At 65.4% G+C, this 13,781-nt stretch overlaps 1 protein-coding gene across 2 annotated transcripts in view; it reads right to left on the bottom strand.

Annotated features, from left to right (window-relative positions):
- Positions 1 to 4,349: 4,349 nt before the first annotated feature.
- Positions 4,350 to 13,781, bottom strand: part of BCR (BCR activator of RhoGEF and GTPase) — an 86,154-nt gene continuing 76,722 nt past the window's right edge. For both annotated transcript variants that reach the window (XM_061385561.1, XM_061385562.1), the window contains exons 17-23: positions 11,444 to 11,503; positions 10,270 to 10,379; positions 8,993 to 9,132; positions 8,399 to 8,533; positions 7,615 to 7,720; positions 7,123 to 7,285; positions 4,350 to 6,886 (exon numbers count right to left, since the gene is read on the bottom strand). In XM_061385561.1, the coding sequence (XP_061241545.1) occupies positions 6,797 to 6,886; positions 7,123 to 7,285; positions 7,615 to 7,720; positions 8,399 to 8,533; positions 8,993 to 9,132; positions 10,270 to 10,379; positions 11,444 to 11,503 (804 nt within the window). In that variant the 3' untranslated portion in view covers positions 4,350 to 6,796. The remainder of the gene's footprint in view (positions 6,887 to 7,122; positions 7,286 to 7,614; positions 7,721 to 8,398; positions 8,534 to 8,992; positions 9,133 to 10,269; positions 10,380 to 11,443; positions 11,504 to 13,781) is intronic.

Consider the following 13,781-nt stretch of genomic DNA (forward strand, 5'->3'; position numbering starts at 1 on the left):
GACTATGAAGAAAGCTGAGCGCCAAAGAATTGATACTTTTGCACTGTGGTGTTGGAGAAGACTCTTGAGAGTCCCTTGGACTGCAAGGAGATCCAATCAGTCCATCCTAAAGGAGATCAGTCCTGGGTGTTCACTGAAGGACTGATGCTATGAAGCTCCAATACTTTGGCCACTTGATGTGAAGAACTGGCTCATCGGAAAAGACCCTGATGCTGGGAAAGATTGAAGGTAGGAGAAGAAGGGGACGACAGAGGATGAGATGGCTGGATGGCATCACCGATGCCTGAGTTTGACTGAACTCCGTGTGTTGGTGATGGACAGGGAGGGCTGGCGTGCTGCAGTCCATGGGATCGCAAAGAGCCAGACACGACTGAGCGACTGAACTGAACTGACTGCCCGAAGCTTTGGGTCCCGGTCCACAGGAAGCACTCACTCTGGTCCAGCCTCCCGTTCCACCTCCACGAGGACCCCGAGAAACAACAACACGGAAGGGGCGGAGGGATATTGAACCGCATCAAGGGATTCCGTCGAAACGGGCCTGAGCCTCCACTCCTGTTCCTCCGCCTGAGGCCCTCTCCCGTGCCAAAGTGTCTGATTAAATCCCGATTTTACAGGTGAGGAGGGAGCTCCCTGGCGGTCCAGTGGTCAGGATTCGGCACGTTCCCTGCGAGGGTCTGGGTTTAACTCCTGGTTGGGGAACTAAGATCCCACAAGCCACCACGCGGCCAAAAAAACCCCAAAACAAATCCGCTTTGCGGGTGAGGAGAGTGGGGCCCAAGGACCTATGTGAGTGGCCCCCGCCGCGGCCTGTGGGCCCCGGAGCCCCTCCCTCAGCCGCCAGGGCCCGCCTTGCAAACTAGCCTCCCAACAAGCCTGTACACACCCCAAGGCTCCCAACACACCCGTGTCTCCTCTTTGAGAATCAATCTCGAGGCTCGCAGGCCTTTTTTTGAAAAATTCTCCCTGCGAGGGTAGCTTTCAATTTGGGGAGATGTTAAGCAAAGGGGTGAAGAGGGCGGACCTAAGAGTAAGAGCCCCTTACACCGCGTGGAACCCAAAGCACGGCTCTGTGTAAACACGCCGGGGTTGCAGGAAGCCCTGAAGGTGGTTCCGAGGAGTTCTGGAAAGACCCAGAGGAAGGACCAGCCTGTTGAGGAGACATAAGGCACCCTGGGGGGCTCATTTAACACTGGGTCAGCAGGCCCACCTGTAGCCACAAGAGGGGCCGGGAGTGGGTTGGCTTAGCCGCGAGAGGCCCGGGGTTCCAGCCAGAACCAGGCTGGCCTGGGCCTGGTGAGGGAAGTGGGCCGTGGCGGCGAGGGGCTGGGGGAGCAGCGGGCTTGGCCATGAGGCTCGCTGGCCTGGCCCAGGCCTGGGGTGGGGGTGAGCACTGCCCGAGCTCAGTTCGGTCACTTGCCCACCCTGGGGCCCGGTGAGACGGCCGTGCTCCCGGTGCGGCACGGGGAGGACACGGGTCCCAGGCTTGGGTCCGCAGCCAGGGGTCAGAACAGCCAAAGGCCTCCGGCCGGTGGGCCCGGGCAGACCCGGGCGGCCGTGACAGTGAGAACCGCGGCCAGGGGCTCGCGCAGCCGGCACGGGTGTCCCATGGATCTGGAGCCTAGGGTCAGAGTGCCGTCGAGGTTGGTTCCTCCCCCGGCATCTCTTCCTGGCTTGCGACTTCTCTCGTGTCCTCACACGGCCTTTCCTCTGAGCAGCGGAGAGAGAGCTCTGGTCTCTCACGCTCTTTTTCTCCCCCCGAGCCATGCCTCATGGCTTATGGGGTCTTAGTTCCCCAACCAGGGATCGAACCTGGGCCCTCAGCACTGAAAGTCCCACCAGTGGACGGCCAGGCAGCCCTCTCTCGTCCTCTTCTTATGAAGCCATCAGGTCTGTGGATCAGGGCTTCACCCTTAACCTCTGCTGGGCCTTAGGGCTTCAGCACTTGAAGCTGGGAGCACAGCTCCATCTGTAACCACCTGGAGCGGTGGAGTCTGGAACTCCCGGGGTGGGGTGCAGGGTTGGGGCGGGTGTCGGAGGCGGGGTTACACCAGGTGGCCTGAGACTCAAACGGGCCAGAGGCCAGCCTGCCTGGTGGATAGGCTCCTGTGGCTGCCGCCCACCGACCATGAGCCCCCGGAGTCTCTTCCTGGTGGTCACTGTAAAGCACCCTGCGTGGGGAGTGCCCCTCAGGGGTGCATTATCTTAACGGGGGAACACAGACAAAAGTCAGGTGTCACAGCTTCACACCCCCGAGTCCTGGGGAGGCCCCAGGTCTGGGCCGACCACCATCCAGGCACCCCCCCCACCACCCCGTCCCCGGGGGTGGGGGTGGGCTGCTCCTTTGTAAACCCCGCCCCTCAGGCCCCTTCCTCTGCCAGAATCCCATCTGAATCTACCCTTCCCCAGCAGCTGCGCTTCTTAGCTGGTGTTCCTGGTAAAAGAATCCGCCTGCCAACGCAGGAGATGCAAGAGATGCAAGTTCGATCCCTGGGCTGGGAAGAGGCCCTGGAGGAGGATGTGGCAACCCACTGCAGCAGCCTTGCCTGGAGAATCCCCGTGGACGAAGGGACTTGAAAATCCCAAGGAAGAGTTTCCGGTCAGGTCCGCCACAGGAGGGGAACGGAAGGGAGCCGGTGCGCAGATCGAGCTCTCAGTGGTCTGGCTGAACAGGCCAGAGAGGCTCCCAGAAGGTCTGTCCCAAGACACGTGGCCTGTGATACCGGGACACACGGAGGAGCAGCCCTGCCCCCGCCGCCCACAAGCAGTCTCCCTTCCCAGCCTGGGACATCTCAGATGCAGCAGGGCCCCGTCTTACGGGACCATGACTGTGGCCGCCTGCCGGCCACGCTTTGCCTGCTGTGGGCTCCCCGCCCCGGGGTGATGCACGGCCCCCATCCTGCCCGCTGACCCAGGGCATTCGCTCCGGGAGGCCGTCTGGGCCTCAAGAGCCGCTGTGTCTGTCGCCCCTCGCTTTTTCTATTTATCTTTTCAGAGCTGTTGGGAACAGCCCATCATTTGCTCCATCATGGAAATAATTCCTTTTAAGGCCACTGGGGCCTTCTTTTCTTTTTTGGGGGGCTGAGGGGTATACAGGCTCTCCTGAGGTCTCTACACAAAATACTGCCCGTCTTCATCAGCCCGGGGTACGTGCGTGACACCAGGCCTTGGCTCGAGGCCAGCACGGTTGACCACGTCTAGCGTCTAGACGGAGAGAGGGAGCTGGCCTGTGGGGAACATGGAGACATCGCGTCCCCAGCCTGTCTCTGCTCTTCAAACAGCAGAGACAGCGGCGGGGGGCCTCCGTGCAACCTCCGTTTACCCACCTACCAAGCAAAGGGATCGACTCCGAGGGTCTTTGAGGTCTAAGGCCTGACCCCACAGCAGCGAACGGTCCCACTCCCTGGCCGTGCCACGGGCCTGGGCCGGGCTGGACAAAGCCCCTGCTCTCAGCAACAATGGGGAACCATCAGCTTGTCCCCAGATCGATTCCTCGTGAGAGAGAGGTGTTGGAGCTTTTCATCAAAGGTTTTTGAATAGGACCCGGAAGGCAGGAGTAGAGAGATACAACTAGACTTTCGGGAAGACTCCCCTGAGGGAGGGAATGGCAAACCACTCCAGTATTCTTGCGTGGAGAATCTCGCGGACAGAGGGGCTGGGCCTGGCGGGCTACAGGCCAGGGGGTCCCAAAGAGTCAGACACAGCTGAGCACGCACGCACACACAGAGCTGCCTTTCGGGGGCCAGGTCCGAGGTGGGGGCCCGCGGTAGCCCTTTCCTTGTCAGCAGGCGTCAGGAGAGCAGCAGCACAGCGTCCACGCAGCTCTGCAGACGCCAACCCTCACGCCTCAAGGAAGGCGCCCCGGAGGAGCCTCGGGGTGACGTTGGCAGACGTCAAGGACGGCGATGCAGGTCCCCGTGGCTGTGGCCGTGTGTCCCCACCTGGCATGCCCATCTCCACGGGGGCACGGCTGCCCTGGACACTGGGTCGCTTTTTCTGAAGGCAAGGCTGGCGGCAGCTAAGGGGCCCCACGCCCCGCGGCCAACAACCCAAAGGCTGGGCCCGGGAGCACCAGTGGAACCCAGAGGCTGAGGGGCTCGGGCAGGGCTGGGCTGGGCGAGGCTGGACGCCCGCCCCCGGCACTGGGCAATGCCCGTGTCCCTGCAGCTGTTCACCCCGAACCAAAGGCCCCGCGCTCGGCAGGGGGGCCTCCTGGCTGCCTGCCTGTCCACTCCACCCGCTGCTGCTTCCAGCCGCAAGGCCCACCCCCGCCCTGACCCATCGGCCCGTCGGGGTGCTCCAGGAGCCCCTGGTCCCCGCGTTTCTGTAGCAGGCACCACCACAGACACAAATTGCCTCAAGGAACTTTAATGAAAGTGTCAGCAGTCTTTCCCTCCCCACCCCCAGTGGCGGGAGAGACGGCCGAGCTGGAGCTCAGACACGCGGCTGCCTAGAGACCCACCACCAGCCCCAGCGTGTGGCCGGGCTCCAGATGCAGGGCCCGGGCAGCGAGGTGGAGTCCGGCCACTGAGCCTCGTGTAAGGTCACATCCGGCCCCCAGGCGGTCACCCGCCCGCCAGCTTCGCTGACCCTCAGGGCCGGAACGTCAGACGGGCGACGGGGATGCCGGGGGACTCAGAGCGACCGCCACCACGGTGGGCCGGTGAAGGAGCGCCTTGACGGCCGTGGAAGAAACAACAGTCATCCCGCCATGCGACGGCGCGCATCCTAAGTAAAGAAAAAGCTCGAAGAGGGGAAAGAGGTGCAGCAGGGAACCGGAATTGGCACAGACGCTGAGAGACCGCTTTCCAGTTTCAACGCGATGGATGCAGATCACGAAGGCTCCGGGGGAACAGAGACCAGGCCAGGGCTTTCCAGGCAGAGCGCGTTCCCCCCACCCCCCCGCAGGGCTGGACGGGATGGGAAGCCAGGGTAGAAGAGGTCGGGGGCTGGAGGCTGGGAGACCCACCGAGTCCAGAGAACATTCGGGGACAGAGGACACCCCCCGACATCCGCTACACCCTCATCCCCAGGGGGACCACGGCTCTCCCCACGAGACCAAAGTACAACTAAAATACAGGACGAGGACGTCCCCCGTGTCAGCAGGTCCGCGAGCAGACAGGAGGGGCATGCGGCCCCACGTGCCTGGAGCTCCTGCCCAACAACACGATGGGGGAGAGCCTCCCGCCCCACAGGGCACACGGGCCGGGGCCCGGGCAGTGCCCCGCGTGACTGGTCTAATCGCATGACAAGCAAACGCCTTTTCCTGAGTCGTGCCTCCGCTTCCCTCCTCTGTTCGGCGCATCCTCTCTTCCACAAGTCCAGCCTGGAAGCTTTGCCTGTTTCTTTTCTCCTTGCCCCCGACCTTCTTAGAAAGGAGCGATGCAATTCTTCACAGACGCGCGTGTTCAAAATACCTAGAGGTGCCCCCAGTTCTGTCTCCTCTAAGTCAGATGGTCGGGAGGGTAACCAGCCACGTGCTGGCTTCAGCACAGGGGCGTGGAGTGTGTGAGCAGGGCGGGGTCGGTCCCTCTACCTGCTCTGGGGCGGGCGCCCCCACCTTCAGCCTGTTCCCAACCTCCCCCCCAATTCCGGGTGCCCAGGAGACTTCCGGAGCAGCTCCCGATGGAAAGAGGGCTGGCGCGCGGAGGAAGACGAGATGCCGCTGTGGACACCGCTTGTCCACAGAGTACATTCTAACATCTTAGTGGGTATCTGAATCTTCTTAGGAAAAAAAAAATTAGAAACTGTATAAAACTTAAAAATATTCAAGTATCAAAAAGCTATCCGGATCAAAGTTTAAAACAAGCTGTCGGCAAGTTGCCACCGCCACCAAGAGAGGAAAACCTTTACAAGAGTCTGTGGGGCGCGTGTGGCGAGGGGGCGCAGCCCATCTGGGTGTCAGGGGCTTGGGGGGGCCGGGGCGTGATCAGGGGAACGGGAGGGCAGGGGGCAGACGCGCCACGGGTCGGAGGCGGCCGGCCTTCTGAGCCGACGGCGACTGTGCGTCCCACGGGGCGGGGCGGTCTTCTGGACGGTGGGCGGGCCCGCCCTCCCCCGACGAGCGGCGGTGAAGTGCGCAGCCCGGGGGCTCCCCTCCCCTGGTGTCCGGGCCCTGCGCGCGACACGGGTCGGTGGGCGGCTGCCCACGAGATGGGAGGAGACAAAGCAACGGAGGACCGAGCAGGAGGGAGACCCGTGTCTGCCGCAGAGCCTTCTGCAGAGAAACAGGAGCCAGCAGGTGAACGGGGTCAGGCGCTGCACGGTGCAGGCTCGGCTCCGCCAACCCGGTTACAAAACAGGCGTCAGGCGTTCTGATCTGGGAAACCGACACGCTCCCACCGCACCGGAGGCCTGGCCGCCGGGCGTGAAGCGGCGGCGGCGTTTATTCAGGTCGACGACTCGCGGGTCAGGGAGTCCGCTCCTGCCTGCTCGCTTCGCCGCGAGATGCGCAGGTGACCCAGGGGAAGTCTTTCAACGCTCCCAAGTTAGGTTTCGTAACCACCGCGTCCTCCGCCTGGTCCCGCCCAGGCCCGCGACGGGCGACGCGCTGGCTCGGGGCGCCCTCTGGCGGTGGCGCGGACAGTCTGAGGCCGGCGCGGCGCCCGCGCGGGCGGGGGCGGGACTGCCGCGGCCGCTTCCGCCAGGGGTCGCTGTCTCGCGGCAGCAGCGTGGGCCCGCGGTGGGGGGGCCCAGCGACTCCTCCAGGAGGCGCAGCTCCCGCTCTGTGGCTGGAGGGCCCGTGTCCCTGGCAGGGTCCCGGGCCGTCCTCTGCTCTCTCGGGGCGGGCCGGGGGCCTCTAGACTTCGGTGGAGAAGAGGACGCTCTGCCTCCTGCTGTCCGGGGCGGGGATGGCCTCGAGCTGCAGGAAGTACAGCAGCACCTGGACCTGCGGGCGGCGCGGGAGGGGCCGGCGGCTCAGAGCGGGGAGCCCCCACCCCGGCGGGACCCGGGCCCTCACAGCAGGAGGACCGCCAGGTGGGGCAGGTCCCGGGAGCCCCAGCCAGGAGCAGAGGGCGGAGCCGCGGCCCTGTCCGCAGACCTCGGCCACCTCCCCTGCGCGGCTCGGTGGGAGCCACTGCCAGGACACGGGGGTTCGGGGCCGGCAGGCAGGGGCCACCGTACCTGGGACATGACCTCCAGGGACCAGCTGTCGGTCATGGAGATGGCCTGGCTGGGGTTGGCGGGCGGCTTGTTCTCCTTCTCCGAGGGCCGGAGCAGCGTGGGGCCGAACACCGTGGCGAGGTTGTGCAGGGACATCTTATTCACCGTCTCCTTTTCCGCCACCCTGTGGGGGGGTGGGGGGAGAACTGCCGTGACACCGCCGGGGGGATGGGGGCGTGGAGGTGGGCGGGGACTCCTCCCCAGCTGACGCACCCTAGCCGGGATGCAGAGGGCTGGCGGCCCGCAGGGGGGAGGCAGGGTGCGGAGGGGACACCCGAGCCGCGGCTGGACACGGCGCAGGGGGACGCGGATGACGGTGGTGCTGCTACCCGGAGGGGCACCCACAGATGGGGGAGCACCACAGAGGGAAGGCCCCGGGTGCCGGGGAGTCTGACGGGTGCAGGCGACCCACCAGAGCCCTGAGCACCCCGGAGGAGGGGGGCTACGGGCTACCTTTTCAGGTGTTCCAGGAGGAAGAGGAAGGTGAGCAGATTGGCTTCCGGGAGTGACAGCAGCAGGTTAAGCATGCAGCTCTCCTTCGCCACGGGGTCCGAGAGCGCTGCGGGGGGCGGGGGGTGGGTTACTTCTCACAGTCATGACCCGGGGCTGGAAGGCGCCCCCAGGGCCCGGGCCAGTCACCGTTCCGCCTCCCATGCTGGCCCCCGGTGAGGGCCCTGGGTGCGAGCCTGGCCACCCTGGACGCCTTTTCTGAACCTCAGAGTGGCGGATGGCACCACAGGGACCAGTGGCGAGGGTGCCGGGCACAGCTGCCCTCCCGGCCCCTCGGCCCTTCCCACGTCCTGCTCAGGGGAAGCGGGGGCCACAGACCCCCCATCACATGAGCCTCTGCACCTGGGTGGGGGTGGGTGAGGGCAGGTCCTCTGCTGAGCGGCCCTGGGGCGGGGGGCGGGTGCGGAGGCTGCAGCCACCCCGAGTGCCAGCGCCCCCCACCCTCCAGGTGGGCCTGGGGTCAGCGTGTACTCGAAGGCCCTGACCGAAAAGCCAGCGTCTGGGGCCAGTGAGGAGGACAGCGGCCTCCAGACCCCACACTGGCGTGTCCACAGCGGCAGCCCCCCTCTCGGCGACCTCCAGGGAAGAGTGCGGAGGTCAGCCTGTGGAGGGCTCCCAGGGCGGCTGGGTTCCTGGTCCCCCACCACTCGCAGAGTTTCTGCTGAAACTCGGGTTTCCTCCCACCAAAGGCGGACAGGAAGGGGGACGGGAGACGCCCCGCGCTCACCGATGCCCTCGGCGAAGTTGGGGTAGAACTCGTCGGTGAAGAGGGGCTCGGGCAGCTCGCGGAAGTACAGCTTGAGCGTCCCGGCGATGGCGTTCACATCCATCTCGCTCATCATCACCGACACGTCCTTGTTGTCTGGGGAAGAGCGTGGAAGTGGAGCGGAGCCCGCCAGGGACCCCGAGTCGGCTCCACCCTCTGAGCCCCAGCCGGCCCGTGCGGGTCACCTGACGGCAGCTGTAACTACGGTGGCGGTGACTCCCACCCCGCGCCACACCTCCAGGGCAGCAGGCCCCCGCGGAGGGAGGAGCAATCCACCGAGGACAACCCTGGGGTCCCCCCCCACATCTGGCAATCGGGGCCTTTCCACCAGCTTCTTGGCACCAGACTAGCTGACCCCTGGGCTTGGGTCACACCCACCCCCGGGGCGGGGGTCAAGCTGAGCCTCCGGGGGTAGAGCAGGGGGCCGCCCCACGGAAGCCCCTGGTCCGACTTGGCAGGAGCCACGCGCGTGGTCAGGACGGGTTAGGAACAGGCTTCTGCGGAACCGCCCTCCCCAGCTGCGCACGCACCGCGCCCACCCGCTGAGACACTCACTGACGTCAAAGGCCGCCTTCAGGGCCTGGATGTCCGTGGCCACTCCGGACACGCGGTAGATGCCCACCTCCTCCATGCCCCGGCGCTCGATCTCCTCGACACACTGGCGCACGATGTAGGGTACCTTGGACCGCTCCCTCCTGCGGGGGAGGGGGGGGAGGGGGGCCTCAGCGTGCGGCAGCCCCGCCCCCTCGCCCCTCAGCACGGGAGCCTGCCCTGTGTCCCCCTGGGCTCTGCGGTCTCACGATCGGCACTGCCTCCATCTCATCAGGGTCTTTCCAACAGTCCCGGTGGGCTGGACACCCTCCGAGCACACCCGCCCTGGGGGCTTGGTCGGGAGGCCTTTCTGAGCGAGGTCGGCTACCGGAGGTCAGTCCGGACTCCCCGGGCCCTGGGTTAACGGGCAACGGACAGCAAGGGTCCTGGGAAGCGGTCTGGTCTCTGAGTTGGGCGGGGGTGGGGGGACCCCTCCAGGCCTCAGGCAGAGGTGAGCCCAGCGCCCGGCAGGCAGCCGGGCCAGAGGACGGAGTCCACGGGACCGCCTTGCCCCTGCGCTCAGCTTGGAATCCTGTGAAGCTACCCCTCTCTCTTCCGCGTCCTAACGGGACAATTCTAGCCCCTGAAGGCAGGACGCCAGAGTAAGAACTCTTTAACTCTTCAGAGTAAGAACTCTGTCTGGAGGGTTGGTTTAGTCTAGTTTAGCAACTGGATCCAGGACCCAGCAGAGTCCTGTCCCCAGCCCCTCTCATGAGTGGTACTCATTCGGGGGTCCCTGCTCCCGCCCAGAGCCTCCCGGAGGAGCTGGGGGGACGGCTGGGGTGTAGCCGGGGGCCAGGCTGTAGTCAGGTGTCCTGCCTGACCACCAGTGAGGTCAGGGCCAGGCCAGGCTCCAAACCGGGGAAAGTGGATTCCGGAGGAAGCGGCTGTGTCCCCAAGGCCCGCCCTGAACCTGCACACAAGTGTCTCCTGACGACTGACCCATGACGCGCCGGGGGCAGGACAGGAGCTCGGATCCTGAGAAATTCCAAGGCAGGGAAGGGAACCCTGGCGAGCCCGGCTCTGGGGGCAGCACAGGCAGGGGGCTGGACAGCCCCGAGCTGCTGGGGACTCGTCCGTGGTCAGCTCGGGAGGCAGCCACGCACAGAGTGCTCCACAGGCCTGTGAGGGGCGACCGCGCACAGAGAGGGAGACCCATACCAGGTCCGTCCTGCACAGACACGCGGGGAGGGAGCACCCTCCGCCCCCGGGGATGAGACGTGGGCGCCCAGGCCACTCACTTGGTGACCACGGCGATCCTGACTCCGAAGACGCCTGTCTGTTTGCGGGAAGGCATCCTCTTCAAGCTGAGTTCCCTGCTGGTGAACTTGATTGACAGCTTCACTTCGATCTGCAGGGGAGGCAGGGGGCACGACCCTCTCAGCCTTCTGGTCCTCAGAGCCAGCTCCCAGGGCCCCGCAGGCTAGGGTCCAGGTTGGGGGCGGGCCCTGGTCCAACTCAGTGGCAGCCGGGCACAGCGAGGGCCGTCTGAGGACCCGCTTCTGCACAACCTCCCCCCAGGACCCTGTGGCTTCTGCTTCTCATTTAATCCTGATTAAAAAGAACGATGAGACTCCGTGTTGCATGGCAGCCTGGATGGGAGGGGAGTTTGGCGGAGAATGGATCCATGTATCCATGTATGTATCCACCGACTCAATGGACATGAGTTTGAGCCAACTCCGGGAGTTGGTGATGGACAGGGAGGCCTGGTGTGCTGCAGTCCATGGGGTCACAGAGAGTTGGACACGACTGAGCGACTGGACTGAAATGGACATACACATGCGTGTGGCTGAGTCCCTTCTGTGTTCACCTGAAACCATCACAAAACTGTCAGCTGGCTACATCCCCAGACAAAATAAAAAGCCAAAAAAAAGACACTAGAGAAAATGTATAGAGAAGGTAACAAGACGCCACCGATCGCCTATCAGATGTGGCACTGTGTCCTGCATGCTAACTCGCCTCAGTCGTGTCCGACTGTGCGACCCCAGGGACTGCGGCCCGCCAGGCTCCTCTGTCCATGGGGCTCTCCAGACAAGGCTATAGGGGTGGGTTGCCACGGCCTCCTCCAGGTATGCCCTACGCGCCCAGAGCTCTTCTGGTGAGCGGCGGGGCTTTTTCTTAAGGTCTCATTCTTACGGGGCACTGGAGTCTAGTCAGGGGTCTCAGTCTCTATGGGCAAACCCCAGGGTCCAGGCCCCCTCCATCCCCATGATGCCCCTGAACCCCCACTTGAGGAGGGACGCCCAGTGCCTGGCAGGTGACCCGCACTCCAGCCACAAGACTCTGGCCTGCGTGGACTCGGGCCCGCACGCTGTGGTTTCTCTGCCTCCTCCAGCCCCGAGGGTCTCAGCAAGGACTGGCACCCCCCCAGCCCTCTGCAGGAAGCGGGAGCCAGCACAGCGCGGGGGCACGTACCCCGTTCATGGCGATGGCGGTCCGCTGCCAGTCTCTGTCCTGCAGGGTCTGAGGGTCCAGCTGAAAGCAAGGCGTCGTGATTACCGGGAGCCCTGGGCGTCCGGTAGGGCCTGGCCGGGCAGCGAGCCCAAGCCCGCGACTCCCCCACGTCCAAGCAGAATCAGCGGCAGGCCTCGGCTGGCACTTCTCCAGGGGCCAAGCGGGGTCCCGGTGGAGGGCCCGCTAGAAAAGTCCTGGAGCCTCAGAGCCCTCCTGCCCCCAGAGCCTCGCGGCCTGCAGCCCAGGCTCAGGTGGGGGGCAAGTCAGCGACCACTCAGGCCCTGCACCCTGCTCCCCCGGGAACCCTCCCTTCCCAGTGGGGCTCACGCCCGCCCTGGCAGCCTTGGGGGCTGGGAGCTGTTCTGCTCCCCCACCTCCCAGCATTACAGGGGGCTTCACACAGCTTGGAGAAGACTGCCCAGTCATGTAGGCGACACTTTGGGAAGCCTGGTTTCAACAGCATCTTCTTCTTGGGGGTGGGAAGGTGTGCTGTGTCATCTAAGAGCTGGGGACCCTGTCTTCCCCTTAGTGTGGCCCTCTGGCGTGGGGGCCTGTGCAGGCAGGGTCTTTAGACCAGGCCAGGCCACCCACGGCGGGGCCTCCCCTTTCTGGGAGGTTCTTGGGGCCATGCTCTGGGGCGGTGGGGACCCTGGCCTGTGGGGCGGGTGTGCGAGCAGAGAGCCGGCACAGACCACTGGCCCGTAGGGCTTCCCCGCCCCCAGCTATGGTCACACCCCCTTGGAGGCACCTGCGGGCAGGGGCAGGAGGGCACTCAGGGCCCTCGCAGCTCGGGGGCGAGTGGAGCTCCCGGGTCCCAACCAGGCCAGGTGTGGCGGGAGCAGGGAGGTGCCGGTGTCCTGGCCACCCAGGAAGCCAGGGGGCAGGCTCAGTGCCCCCTGCTCCTAAGGAAAGGGACAGGGTCCCTCCACTGAGGCAGTTTTATTATTTTAATTAAAACAGAAACTTGTCTAGCCGTGTTGTGTAGCGTTTGGATCTTAGTTCCTTGCTTAGGATCGAAGCCTTGCCCTCTGCAGTGAAGCGTGGCATCCGAACCACTGGACCTGCCGGGGCATCCCTACGGGCAGCTTTAAAAGGGGAGACAGAGCAGCAGAAAGACGCCCTTTCTGGTTCCCTCCAGAAGCCGGCGACCCCTGGGCCCTTCTCCCCATCCCTCCCCTCCCCTCCTCTTCCAGAACTGAGACCAGCACAGCCAGCAGGGGGACAGGGTTGGGAGGCGGGGCGACAGAGCCCGGACCCTGCCTGGTGCCGCCCACCCCAGGGATCCCCGGCCCCCGCAGGCCCACCTTGCCTTTGCGCACGAGGCTTCGGATGTGGGTCCACAGGGCGGTGCCGCAAGCACACACGTGCTCCTCCACCGAGGCCGCCCGGCTGCGGCCCGCCAGGCCAGGGTGGAGGTGCCGCAGGAGGGTCTGCAGGGCAGCCATGCCCGGCGTCTCCCGCATCCTGGGCCCTGCTGCCCGAGGGGCTGGCGGCGAGGCAGCGGCGCGGTGGGTGGGACAGCGGCCGGGCAGCAGCATTGGGCTGGAGTGTGCCGGGCTCCCGCCCCGCAGCCTTTTGACCCGGTTCTCAGGAAGCCCCGCCCCCGCAGGCTTGCCCAGTCCCATCGCGAGGGTTCTCCGTTTTGTTTGCGTGGGAAAAACACCCCCACGGGCGGCCCGTTGGTTATGGGAATCCCGATGCGTCACACTTTCCCTCCAGAGCCCAGAAAAGCCACGCTTCCTTCTCAAGTGGCCGGTTTCCTGCCGGGCAGTTTGGAGACGCTGAGTAACCCGTGTCTGCCCGGCCAGCCCTCCGCACGGATGGACGGGCCCCCCGCTCCTAGGTCCTGCGAGAGCCACAGCCGCGACCGCATCCATCCCTGCCGGGGCCGGACTCGGGTGGGAGAACGCCCACAGCCCCCAGAACTGGCCGCTTGGCCCAGGGACCGGGGGCTCAGCGCCGCCGTCCACCCCTCCACCTGCCTGCCCTCTGCCCCGGGGGTGGGGGGCAGACAGTCCATAGGCTGGCCCGGCTCCAACAAACAGAGCGGGCGGAAGCCACGTGAGGACGCCCCCCGCGGCCGGGCTCCGTCCACAAACAGCGCTCGCGGCGGACGTGCTCCCGCCTGGGCTATTTACAGTACAGGGAGGTAAACAAGCGGGGAGCCCGGGCTGGGAACGGAGCGCTCTGGGGGAGGACCAGGAAAGGGCCAGCGCCTTCGGGAAAGCCCAGGGCGCGTGGGGTCCCGGGAGGAATGCGCCAGCCGCTCAGGACAACGGGGCCGGGCAGGCGGGGTGCC

This window comes from Bos javanicus, chromosome 17 (assembly GCF_032452875.1).
Source record: "Bos javanicus breed banteng chromosome 17, ARS-OSU_banteng_1.0, whole genome shotgun sequence".
Taxonomy (NCBI): Eukaryota; Metazoa; Chordata; class Mammalia; order Artiodactyla; family Bovidae; genus Bos; species Bos javanicus.